At 40.9% G+C, this 13,203-nt stretch overlaps 1 protein-coding gene and 1 non-coding gene across 2 annotated transcripts in view; one reads left to right on the top strand and one right to left on the bottom strand.

The window, feature by feature from the left end:
• Positions 1 to 209: 209 nt before the first annotated feature.
• On the top strand, positions 210 to 502 carry LOC129163358 (uncharacterized). Its single transcript, XR_011520760.1, has 2 exons — positions 210 to 338; positions 419 to 502. It is a non-coding gene; the product is annotated as an uncharacterized protein (transcript).
• A 7,299-nt stretch (positions 503 to 7,801) lies between these two features.
• The window catches only part of usp45 (ubiquitin specific peptidase 45), a 52,634-nt gene continuing 47,232 nt past the window's right edge, over positions 7,802 to 13,203 (bottom strand). The window contains exons 10-18 of the mRNA XM_015949251.3: positions 11,979 to 12,060; positions 11,562 to 11,653; positions 10,853 to 10,909; positions 10,623 to 10,754; positions 9,543 to 10,170; positions 9,173 to 9,270; positions 8,909 to 8,995; positions 8,526 to 8,670; positions 7,802 to 8,133 (exon numbers count right to left, since the gene is read on the bottom strand). Coding sequence (XP_015804737.1) covers positions 8,003 to 8,133; positions 8,526 to 8,670; positions 8,909 to 8,995; positions 9,173 to 9,270; positions 9,543 to 10,170; positions 10,623 to 10,754; positions 10,853 to 10,909; positions 11,562 to 11,653; positions 11,979 to 12,060 — 1,452 coding nt within the window. The 3' untranslated portion in view covers positions 7,802 to 8,002. The remainder of the gene's footprint in view (positions 8,134 to 8,525; positions 8,671 to 8,908; positions 8,996 to 9,172; positions 9,271 to 9,542; positions 10,171 to 10,622; positions 10,755 to 10,852; positions 10,910 to 11,561; positions 11,654 to 11,978; positions 12,061 to 13,203) is intronic.

Genomic DNA, 13,203 nt, shown 5'->3' with positions numbered 1-13,203 from the left:
TTTGTTTACTGTTAGTAGTTTTTTTTGTTGTTTAACAAGTTATTGTATATAGTTTAAATGAATCACTTTGTGTGATTGGTGGGAGTGTGAATGCTGTGAAAACATCATTGTAAAATGCTTTTTTATTTTTGATGAAACCGGAGCTCGTGCTCTTATTTTGAAAGGCACACTTGCCTTTCTCAACAACTTCCGGTTAGCTTAACGTGTGCACTCGTTTTTTTTCTAACGTATGAAAGGAAGCTGATATATGCTGAATACGTTCAGATTAATATAAGAGACTAACAGCAAGCAAAACTTGTTTTCTCCCCTCCCATTCGGAGCTACAAGCAGGCAAAGTGGTTAGTAGACTTTGTAACCTTTATTTGTGATTTATGTGTTATATTTATGTAAACATATTGTTTATTCTGTCGGTTTGTAGTTCTACGGTGGTTTATGGTGCTGCATGATGCTAGCTTTGCTAGTCAATAACGGCACAAATAAAGAACGCCATCTGTAAAAAGAACTGGAGTCCTCGCGTGCTTCGATGGGCGGCATAGTTACTAATAAAACATCTCCTGAAATTTTAGCCCTTTCATTTTTCATAATGTCTTCACTGCGGAGGTGGGCTTAACAAACACATTAGCACCATGTTGTTTCTTCAACTCTTTGTTTCTAGGGTTTTAAACATGAGAGACCTTAAGCTATGCTAAACTCATAACAGTTTTTGGCTGCCAAAATGTTATCCAGTTCATTTCGTAGTTCTGGGTAGGACGTGTATGTCCATGGTACTTCCAGAACGGGGCCACACGTGTGTGCCACAGGGCGTCGTGCCAGTCCATCCACAGGTGTGAACAGCACTTCAATTTTCTGAACACAGATGACATCTGACCCAGTAACAAACCGGAACATCTTTCTGAGGCCTGCATCATCAAGTCCTCTGATGTACTGCTGCAGAAATCTGAAACTCTGCTTCTCGGCTTCAGAGATGGGAGATGCAGTGAGCAACTTCAAAAGCTTTCTTGTTGTTGGCTTTTTATCTTCATACATTTGTAGGACATGTTGTGGGCTTTGGAAAGCTTCTTTTAGAAAGTGACATGCAACTAATGAAATTTTTCTCCATGGCATAAGATGGTTTTTGGATCAACTGCTTCTGAGCAACTTTCCGAAGAATGCTTTTTAAGTTTTTTTGCGTTGGGATGACTGATACATCCAGGCGATCCATGAGATCCAGAAGTTCATCCCTGTCTTCTTCTGAAAGATCTTCCTTTAGAGCTCTTGTTATTAAATCCCGATCTGATTGGCTTAGGTATAAGAGGAGATTTTCAAACAACATATCATCTGTAACTTGATTTTCACCAAAGATAAGTGCCACTGTGAAAACAGGGGCAAGGCGACAAGGGAAATATCCATGGTCTTGAAATCCCTTCAGTAAAATTCTACCGATGGACTTCCATTCTTCCTCCTGCCATTTAGGAGACAGTGATGGCACTCTGAACTCCTCTCCTTCAGCTGTGTTGTCAACAAACTCTGCCCAAAATGTAGCATACACATCTCTTGATACACCATCTGCATCTGCTCCTTTTTCATCAATGTAGGTGTATTTTAATGGGTGTCTCAGGAGTGCTGTATCTTTGAACTGGTTGATCATCTCCTCCAGAATGTTAACCCTGTGGATTTTGATGGTGACACAGACTACTTCATATGATGTAGAAGAACTCATTGCTTCATTGCTTATAGGTGTATCTGTATAACTGCCTGGAGTGCTTGCTGGAGGAAATGTAATGGATGTGATGACCAGATCATCTCCTTCTAACTGCAGGTTTGCTTCACCTATTAATGTGTCATCAAGGTGACAAGCCAGAGGTTCTCCAAGGTAGGGACCAATCATTACCTCAGATGTGTCTGATGATGCTTCTTCACCAGAATTCCTGAAATCTGATGACAAGATCACAACAGTCTGAGAAGCTTCCTCATCTTCTTGATGTGAGTCAGTCAGTTGTGTCACATTTTCACATGTTTCCCCTCTATCACTAACTTCATCGTCTTTGCCTTCATCTTCATAAGAAAGTCTTCTTGTGCACAAGTAAAATCTCAACATTCCCATTTTAAGTATTGAGTAGAGCTCCCCAACTGAGATGTCGTCATCAAGTACAGCCTCTTCCTGATAGTCTAATACATCACATCTGAACACATCCCATCTTCCAAATCTGCTTTTTCCGTTTGGAAAGAAAAGATCCTTGGCATACTGTAATAAGTCAGCTTTCTTGGAGTCTTTGGGAACATCAAAGGTCCTTGTTCCTCCTCCTCTGCGCTTTCTCACTTGCTTACCTTCATGGATCCAGCCCAGCTCAATTTTTCTAGTCTTTTTCTGAGCCCATTTGTTGTTTTGTGCATATGTTCTTTTTCTCTTACAAGATAACTTATCCTCATGATCGGGGTTCTTCCCATTTTCATCGATGCCCATCTTTTTCTTCAATTGTTCAAGAAATTAGTTTTTTCTTGATTCCTTTGTCCTTGCATCATTATTATCCAAACAGAACCGTCTTGCAGCTATCCTATCACCATATGTTGGGATGTAACCAGACAGGGTCTTATCATCCATGAAATCAATCACTGTGGCATCAATCTGAAATAACAGAGACATTTATTACTTTACAAAGAGACACCTACTGCCAGTCACAATACATTTAATTAATGAAGCTGAATGTAATTTTTACTTGTGCTATGACAATGATTTGTTATGCCATTCTATGAAATTCTATTATTTTTATCCTCAATCTGTGCCAGCAGTGTTATTAGATGCTCCACATAATTTATTCTACAGAAAATTAAACGCTCAGTTCATTTGGAAAAAGCTAAATCAATGTTTTACATATCTTTCCTGGTCAAATCAGCCCTCATGAGAACTCGTAAAGAAACGGGTTTTCCTTTTTTTAGCTAAGGAGAGTTCAAAGTAAAAGCCAACTTGGTTCGTGTTTTTACAAAGATTCGTAAACGGACAGTTAAGAAAAGCCTAGTAGTAATTGGTAGTACTTGAGGTACTTAGTATGTGTGTATCAAAAAGGCACATTTAGCAGCTCTGTCATCCTGATTTCAGCCAATTCTGTCGCTTAACTCAGCTCTTCTCCTGCAGACGGTGTTACCGTGAACTACCGTATAAACGCGCACTTCAATTATAGCTGAGGCTCACTTGACCACGGCCAGACGAACGACGGCTCACTTGACCGCAGTCTTTTTTCGGCGTTTTAAGTTTAAAGACGGTGATTTAGACGCCGTTAAATAACCAAACGTGCTCCAAAGTGGGCGAATTGTGATCCCTTTGGCTTGGCTCTAGTAAGTTACTTACTAAAATAGCACAGCACACGTTTCAAGCACACCTGCTTAAAAGTTTACAAATGTTCCTTGAAAGAGAGCACTTACACCATCTTGTAGCATTCGTAAGAGACAGTCTTCAGGTACACCACGGTTCCGTAAAAATCTCAGAAGTGGGGTGTCTGTGTTTGAGGCCATGTTTCCAGGAGATGATCTGCCAACTCTGTCGTGTGTCGTTTCGTGTGAAACGATAATTATATTGTATGAACGTGATATTTATATTGTACAAACGTGATAATTATATTGTACGAATGTCAAAATTATATTGTATGAACATGATATTTATATTGTACAAACGTCAAAGTTATATTGTACAAACGTGATAATTATATTGTACAAACGTGATAATTATATTGTACAAACGTGATAATTATATTGTACGAATGTCATAATTATATTGTATGAACATGATATTTATATTGTACAGACGTCAAAGTTATATTGTACAAATGTGATATTTATATTGTACAAACGTGATAATTATATTGTACAAACGTGATAATTATATTGTACGAATGTCATAATTATATTGTATGAACATGATATTTATATTGTACAGACGTCAAAGTTATATTGTACAAATGTGATATTTATATTGTACAAACGTGATAATTATATTGTACAAACGTGAAAGTTATATTGTACAAACGTGATATTTATATTGTACAAATGTGATAATTATATTGTACAAATGTGATAATTATATTGTACAAACGTGAAAGTTATATTGTTAGAACAATAAAGTTAATATGTTAAAACGTGATATCGCTCCAATTTTATTTTGCGTAGGGTGGCAGCTCTACGCTGCCTATGTTGCCACCAACAAGTCAAAAGACTGACTACAAGTGAATAAATTGAAAAATTTAGTATAAAATAAAGTAAAAACAAAAAACAAACCAAGTAAATAAATAAATAAACAGAATTTATTCTTTTTGGTGTGTTTGTAGTTCAGTAGATTATACATTTATAGTAAAATTAAAATGCTTTAATTATTTTCCTGTTTCAAACAAAAATGACCGTTTTGAAAACATGTAATGTCTTTGTGTGTGTGTGTGTGTGTGTTGTAGTTGTAGTTAGGCATTTATTGGTCTTGGAAAAAACAAACAGTATTTTTTAGTTGTTACGTAGTTTCTATAAGCGAATACGACATTGCGTTTCCGTTATCTACAATTTATGTTGTCAGCGTTGATTTATAAACCGAAAAAAGTGTTTTATTTTGAAATTATCTACAGGAAGTTATCTTGTTTAGTTCATGTGAAAGCTGTAGCAACAGTTTATGTCCGCTAGAGAGCGGAAAAATCTGTACTCTCGAAAGTCAAGATTGAGTTCTCCTGCCTCCATCTAGTTGACATAAATACGAATCCTTATAGTGTTGCTGCCACCAAGTCAAATTAATTCAAAGTTTATTTAGACAAAAAAAAGTGACAAAGAACTACATTTCTGTTAACTAATGGTTATTTTTTTGTGCCTTTTGTTAATTTTTTCATTTAGTTTATACAGTTCAGAATGTATTAATAATTTTTGGTTTAAAACAAAATAGTGTACCTTTTAAATAATTTATATGTGTATAAATGTCTCTGTGTTTACTCCAAGCCCTACTCGCTGTGGATGGGCATTTATTAGTCTTGAAATAACCAATGGTTTTGCCTTTATCTGTTAGCTGTTTTCTGCCTGTTATATCGGCAACTGTAAGTATCTGTTTTTATTTTGGGAGGCGCTTTGATCAGCTTCTTTTTAAATGCACCATATAAATTAATTTGGTATGGCATGAAATAACTAATAGCTTTCTATCAGAAGTCACCAGGCCTGAGACTGGGTGTACCTTGAACAGGTCTCCAGTTCACCACAGGCCTACTTTAGCATTTTTGGTGTAAAATAAAATTCCATGTTTTGTACATTATGGGATGTTGTTATATGCATGATCGCCACCCCCTCTGAACCGTGGTGAAGTCTTATTGTAGCAAATTGGCCAGTGATGCAAAAAGTTTGTAAACCACTGATTTAGGTTGATATAAAATTATTCCATTTTGATGCATAAACTATAAGAACTAAGGTCAAAACAAATGTTAACACTACAGCCAGCGTCTCATTTGGGTCACCATGGTAACAGAAAACCCATCACTTTTTCTCTGACAGAAATGCATTTGGATACAAACAATTCCTGACAAAACTACATTTCACAAATGTGTGTGTGTATTTTGCTGATTATGATTCTGCTGAACTCATCTGACTTATTCAATCCCAATTTTTTTTAAATAATTTTTGCAGCTATTGCTTTGTGCCATGTTGGGGTTAAACTGCACTGCTGATTTGTAGGAGGCAGCCTTAGGCACATGCAGTCCAAGAGTGTTGTTTGCATGAGAAAATGTGCTGAATGTGTTTGAGTGAGGTGATGCCAGTGGTGACAGCAGCTTGCCTGGTGAGAAGGGAAATTTAACCTCCACTGCTGGTAAAGGAGCCGTCCAGCAGCACCTTATTAGTTTCCTACAAGTGTCTCACAGAGGGGGGGTGGGGCATTTCATTGAGATTAAATCACATCAAACGCCTCAGCAGCATGTCCTCCAGCCCCCCCCCCCCCCCATAGACAAATACATTTCAGGAAGAATTTGCGGTCTTCGTTGGTGGCGCTTGACAACCGGTCCAAATGTTCCAGCTGCGTGACAGGGATGTCGCAGCGTGTGAGAACAGGACAACGCGTAAGGAGATGCTTTCTGACATTGCCCTTTTCAAGATTCCACACCCACCTCCTCTTCACCAGCTCGCGACATGTTCCGAAGCAGTGCTGCTTTGCACCCGTCAGGGCCAAGAACAGGCGAATATGTTTGGAACGTGGAGTGGTGGGATCCGCAATGACAGCCGAGGAAGAGATGGCTAGTTGCATCTCAGTTTCAGAGCAGCAAACATGAAATCTCTTGTGATTTCTCCTCCACCGCTGTGTGAGGAGCTCAGACATGAAGACAAAGGAGTCCTGTGGAGTGCACTTTCAGAAATATTTTTTATTCACATACAATGTTTTATTCTCATTCCAAAACATTTGTTAGTGCAGAACAGAATTGATTCGATACGTTTCTGGAAACAAATGTTCACACCTGAAGCACCATGACTTTATTTTGTCTATTATATACAATTACCCATAATCCCGATGGTTTTTGTTTACAGTAATCTGTACTGTACATAAGAAAGCACACACTTCCCTTGACTCAGATTATGTTTTCATCCTCACCCATACACAGGTGTCTTAATCCTGAAGCAGAGGCACTAAATTGATCCCTTTTAAATACAAGATGATCCATCTGTTGAAGCCTCCCGCAGCAGCAGCAGAAAAATAAGACTGATGCAATTTCCCACAATAAACAAGACATTCATTAAAACATAAACCCCAGTTTATTTTAGCTCATAGCTTTCTTTTTCATGTATTATTGAATACATCGTGTTTAGAAACAACCTGCTGCAGTGCTTCTTCATTGTCAACCATCTTTTTTGTGCATTTACAGCTCCAGCTGAACCAAAACCAAACCGAAGGCAGACTTGGTGCTTCGCTGATTTAATAAACATCATTTGTTTTTTAGTTTGTTCAGTCACACCTAAAGTAAACTCTTCTCAAGAGGTCACGCACGATAAAGTCTTCTCCGACTCACAAAAATCATCTTTGGCAAATACCTTTTGTTGATAATTTAACATGCTTTACATTCTGATGTAGATGAGAAAAACAAAACCTGTGCAGCAGTTAAAAGGTGCACTGTGTAAACATTTATGTGGCTGTTTTTGCTGTTGTGTGTGTATTTTGTTACAGTATTATATATAAATACTAAACGTAGCCACGTGTGATATCGGGCCGTTCTGATATGTGTGATTCTCTGAATATAATTTAGTCTCCACACGAAACGCTTTTCGAGGAGCAGATTTTCATGTGTGTCTGTTTTTAGACAACATTTCTGATTATCAGATGCAATCATTATAGAGCGGTGCCTTTCAAACAAGAGACAAACACGAGTCAATACCTCTAACCAGAGTCTATGATCTATGATCCTTCTGGTTACGCTGATGATTACCTTTCCAATAAATGGTGATTTGTGTTCACTCAGTAAACTAATTCATCATCAGTGTTTCATGAAAAACTTTCATTTGAACATTTTTGCTGAAAATTCAACCGAACAACCAGAAACGAACCTGATGACTGATATGTAAAGACTGACGGGCTGAACCGATTCACCTTTCAGCTTTATTCACGTCTGTCCCACACACACGCACGCACGCACACACACAACTGACATCAACAAGTCAGAGCTCAGTGCAGTCAGGCAACAATTCTGCTTGTTTTCAGATACCGCAGCAAACTCCATCATGCATTTCTTCTCTTCAGCAGCAGAGACCGACAGGGATAAATGGAAAATGTTAATCAGCTCTGGTTTAATACCTACCTTTACTCCTGGAGGGCAGGATTAGGAAGTGAAACAGGAGCTAAAAATAAGCTAAAAATTCACTCCTACTTTCTTTTTTTTGCTCTCCTTGCATTAAACACATGTTAATACATGTAAGTCATGTGGGTGAGGTATTTCCTTTTCTAGTCTCCAGAAGACAGTGAGCACAGCTGTTGGGGCTTTTTAGAAACAAGAACATGTATGAAAGGAAAATACTTTCACTCATTTTATTACGGCATTTCCTCGTAGAACAGCAGGTATGCCTGAGAGTTGAGCACCCTGGACTCTGGCACCGTCTGAACAGTGGTATCACTAACGTACACCCACTGGCCCTGGGAGCTGTTGCCAACTTCTCTTGCACCTAAAAAACACACAAAGTGTCAGTATCAAGAAGCACATGGATAAAGAGTGTAGAGATGACACAGCGATACGCCCGATGTCTCAAGCAAGTTAGAGTGGCTGCAAAGGTGATCACAGAGGGTGTGGAGGTGAGACACGAGGCCGATGGCTTCTCATCATTTCACAAAAACACAATCAAAGGTGAACAAAGTACAATTTAATGCAAATACAAACTAACATAGAGCCAAAAATCACATTAAAGACTTTATAAAGCTTGTTTTGTTAAGTTACTAAGGATAAAACCTGTATTATTATGTGATAAAGTCAATGCAAACCTAATCCATTAGAAATCACAAACCACAGCCTCTAAGAAACGGGCCAACGGCTGAAGGAAGCTAAACACGGACCCCTGACCTGACAGGTTCTTGTGACGTGGTTCTGTCTTCCTCTGAGGTGCTCGCACTTTAACGTAAGCCGTGTAGTGGCCTCCGCGCATCGAGCCGCTGTGCTCAACGATCCCATAAAGGCTGTACAGGACTCGCTCGCCGGCTGCTAGGTTCTACACATCAGGAAGAAGGGACAGAAGAAAGGATGACAAAGAGAAGGTCTCCAGGACCGGGATCTCAAAACAATACCTGACTAAAAGTCATGTTGGTAAGATTACAGAAATTAGAATCTTTTTGAGTGTTATACAGAAGAAAAAAATCATTAACATTATAATTTAAGTATTTTTTCAGTTGAGGGCAGCAAATCCTGGTTGTTTTGTGTTTGCAGCAGTGAAAGTATTATTGTTCTACCTTACAGGATGCAGAGCAGAACGGAGCCAGATCCAGGATCAGAGGAAAATCAACATGGCGGTTCACCTTCCGAAGGTTCATTCCTGCCTAAATGTGTGCACACACACACACGCACGCACACACACACACACACACACAAGACGAAGCATTTATCCATCCATCCTAAACAGCAGCATCGACTGGGAAATGTATTAACATAACTTCATTTTAGAGTATCTGATAAGTTATAGCCATACACAGAGGCACGTGTGTGTGTGTGTTTACCTGGTGGAAGCGTTTCAGATGCAATGTGATGACAGGAGGAAGCAAGGAAATTAGCATCTGCTTTCTAGCACTGGTGTAGATCTTTTCCACCTTTTTGTCTAGGCAAAAAGAAATAAGTGGTGAGACACTAAACTTGCATCACTAATTTCCCCTAAAGCACCCAGACGCTGGTATGACTGTGTGTGTGTTACCATGAGCTACGGGTGAGGAGTCAAACTCCTGCAGGGATAAGGTAGATGTGTATGCAGCTCTCAGCCAAATGGGATGCATTTATTATGTAATACCAATTGTTTGTGAATAAAGACAACACTGCGGAGGTTCTCATCCACTAAAACCCATCTCAGAGAGGGTTTCAGATGTTTAATCTCACCTGCTGAGTTGCTTTTGCGCAGCTGCTTCTGCCTGCGGTCGGTGCAGCTCTCACACAGCAGCTTGTTGTTTCCCATCAGCAGCTCCACGGAGGTGAACTGGTGAAGGCAGGACTGGATGGAGCACTCTTTGGAGCCGGGGGTGTAACTGTGGGACAGAGCCTGGAAGGCTCCTAGGTGGTGCAGATTATCCCGGGTTTGAGTCTCTCCCTGCTCCTCAAAAGAACAGTGGGTGGAAGTGGAGACATCTCCCAGACTGGCTTTAGAAACAGCAGTAGCTAGCTGCTCTACAGCACCACCCTGCTTGGAGGAGGAGGAGGGGGATGAGGAGGAGATTGAGGAAGGGGATGGAATGAGGGTGGATGCGGAAGATAGAGTGGACATGTGTCCGTGGCTGGAGGCGCGAGGGGCCCACTCGCTCTCGGAGGCCTCACTATCAGCATCATTACTGCTGTCGTGAGCACCAGAATCTCTTTCGCTGCCGTCCGACAGGCTGCCAGCAGCCGCCATCTTACTAACCAAGATGCCACGAGCTGACCCGCCAGCTACCCCGTCTTCTTCTGGTCGCTCAGCGCTGCAGGCTGCTCCCTTCTCCTCCACGGAGCCGGAGGACTTCCTGTTCAGCTGCTTCTGTAGAAGAAAAAAGGCCCGTGTCTTTACAGAGACTCAGATTCGGACACGCCCACATGCGTGACCTTCCTTTTCTGAGACGTTATTTTAAGCTAAGCGCCGACATTACTGTAACCTTTAAACCCCGATGTGTTTAAACTACAGATGATCTCTGCTGCATTAATGTTCCTAAAGGTCTCTCCCGTTCAGCCCGCCTAACAAACGTCAGGAATCGCTGTTGATCATTAAAAACAGACTAAAATGCTGTGAGCAGGTTAGAGCAGACACCTCTCATTAAATCTGTTGCAAAAATCACTTTTCTATAAAGTGAATTCATTAGTAATTATAAAAAAATGTTCATTTTTATGATATATTGTTTGGAATATGCCTCACTTTTCAGAATAAATTGAAACAAACTGATGTGTTCAGGGAGAATAAGGCCTTTCTGATGCAGGTTGAGTTTGCAGTCTCACCGGTCCGCTCAGCTTCCGGGCGTTCCTGTTCACCGAGCTTGCTGCCGACAGAACCTGCTCGTTGTGAGCCGCAAGGCTGTCCTGCTCCCGGATGACCTTTCCCAGGCGACCGGGATAGGATGGTTTTGATATCTGAGCAGGACGAGGAAGAAGAAACATTCATTTTTGAAAACAGTTCAAACGAGAACAAATGAGTTGACTCATAATGATTATTCGATTAAGGACCTCACCCTCTCCTCTATGATGGGTAAAGACATGTCTATGAAGGCTTCCTTTACTGTGGAGATCTGAAAGAGAATGACACCTGTTAACTAACCACACCCCTCCCTTCACAGCCTAAACTATGACCCGTTCTGCCACAGATCTGAAGGCACCAGGAGGGGTTAGCTGCTGCTTTCTCCCTCAACACCTGGCACTCTCTCGCCTCCTGCAGGCACGCTCTTCAGTTGGCATTTCTGAACCACCCAGAGCTCTCAGAGCGAGTGTCTGCTGTAAACAGTTGGTGTTTGAGCTGGTCCTTGAGGCGCTTTTTGTTTGCTTCACTAATGACATCTCTTGTACTTCCTCTCATTATGTGATCTTTTTATTGTAGGTGGAAAAGTCAGAAATGCTTCCCAGGTGCCACAGCTGGTAAACAAATTGCTGACTTACTTTTTAGTTGTCTTAATTTTTGGTCAATGAAAAGTATCTGACGGTTTATGAGGGTAATGAGAAATACCTGCGCTGGTGAAATTGCACAGCAGTCTAACAAGAGCCATTCAGAAATCATTTGAAGCAATGAAACGAAACAAAACGGGTGTGAAGGATATCACAGAGAATGCTGGTAGGGTCACGCTGATTAAATAGCTGCTTCAGACTCAGCCATCAGCCAAAGGAAACGCTATGTTGTTAATGGGGGTGTGCTTTATTTACCGTAGGAGGGAGGACACAAATACTCACATGCTCACATTCTTCACACATAATGGTGTTGGTGAGCTCGCCTACAAAGATACGGTCGACAAAGTTCATCTTCACACCTTCTTTTCCGTACGCTGAAACGAAAAACAAGGAAAAAAAGAGACAGTTTTAAATAACCCAGAAACGTCTCAAACCAAACCGCTTCAACAAAAATCTAAAGAGTGTTTCTCTTTTATTAGAGTCTTCTGCTTATGTGTCAAAGGAGAATGTCCAGGGATGTTAAAAAAATTACACAAATGATAAACAAGTAAATAAGCGAGTTCTCAAATAAATAATAAAATGAATCTACACAGCAGATGGATCCATGAACGTTTCCCATCTGTAACCTGTCCTCTGCCTGCAGTACCGTTCACCACCACACGGTGGGACTATTGATCTTGGATTTGTGATTGAAGCAACCTTTGACTTGGCGTTTAGTCTCCTCGTCAGCCGTCTTCTCTGTGGGATTGTTGAACGCTTTTAAAATGGCTGCTTTCACCCTCTGCAGACAAAAGCAGAAACAAACCACAACAGATCAGATCCGAACAAATATTCTTAAATTACAGAAACCGTAAAACACGGAGAGGTTTGGCATGGGAGAGATTCTTCAAGACTTTTTAAAACACCCATTACTGGCATATCACAATCTAGCCTGCAGCGGAGTTTGACAGGTATACCCATTATAAGCATCATTAGTGTAAAATAATTATTGTGCTTGTCTACAAATGTTAACATGTAAATCTCCTAATTAACTGTGTGTGTGTGTGTGGGTGTATGTGTGTGCCCTTTGATTAAAGGTGACATGGTCAGTGAGTGTGTTGGTGAGAAAGCTGTGAAGAGGCACAGCCACTGTAAAGCACCAATCAATAGATAATTGGCTGTAGTCTATAAGTCAAGAGCCCCCCCCCCCCCCCCCCCCACACACACACACACACACACACACAGAGTGCCGGGACAGGACCCACGCTCTGAACTGGCTATTTAGGTCAAAAAGCCCAGTTAATCCCACCCAGCCAAGTCAAACCAGGCTGTGGCTCGACCACTAATTAATTACCAGTAAACCCCCACGATCCCATTCTTTCCCTAAAATAAAAAGGATGAACTGTCCCAGGGAGAATGGGCAAGAGGGAGGGGTTGCTGGAGGGCAGGGGGATGGGGGGGCATGAAGAGAGCGGCTGGTGCAAGGATTCAGGCGTAGATAGTAGAACGAAGACGAGGCAAAGGAGGCCTGGCAATGCCTTGGGAGAGAAATACCCAGCATCTCGGCTAATTGGTGATAATTGAGTGGGCTAGCATTTGCATGTTCAGATCTCTGATACTAATGGCCAATCAACAAAAACACTTAGGGGCACTTAAAGGTTAGTGATGTACAATAATAACACACTAGCCCTCTCTCACCAACACAGGGACATCAACACCTATTCCAGGTATAGGTCAATCACTGAAGCTTTAGAAAGAGATGCTTGTTATAAAAAGTTACATTCATTACTCTACACTGTATGCTTGGTGATTAAATTTGTTCATTAGAAAAGTAACGGACACTACAAAAGCATCCCTACGGAAGTTGAAATGCTCCTGTACCTTTGCAGCTTAAATGAGGCTCTGAGTGAATGAATAGAGGAGCCCAGACACCCTCCCTTCTTTA

Source organism: Nothobranchius furzeri, chromosome 5 (assembly GCF_043380555.1).
Source record: "Nothobranchius furzeri strain GRZ-AD chromosome 5, NfurGRZ-RIMD1, whole genome shotgun sequence".
In the NCBI taxonomy this organism is placed as follows: domain Eukaryota; kingdom Metazoa; phylum Chordata; class Actinopteri; order Cyprinodontiformes; family Nothobranchiidae; genus Nothobranchius; species Nothobranchius furzeri.
Note: the sequence above shows the minus strand (reverse complement) of the source record. Positions and strands in the feature narration are given on the sequence as shown.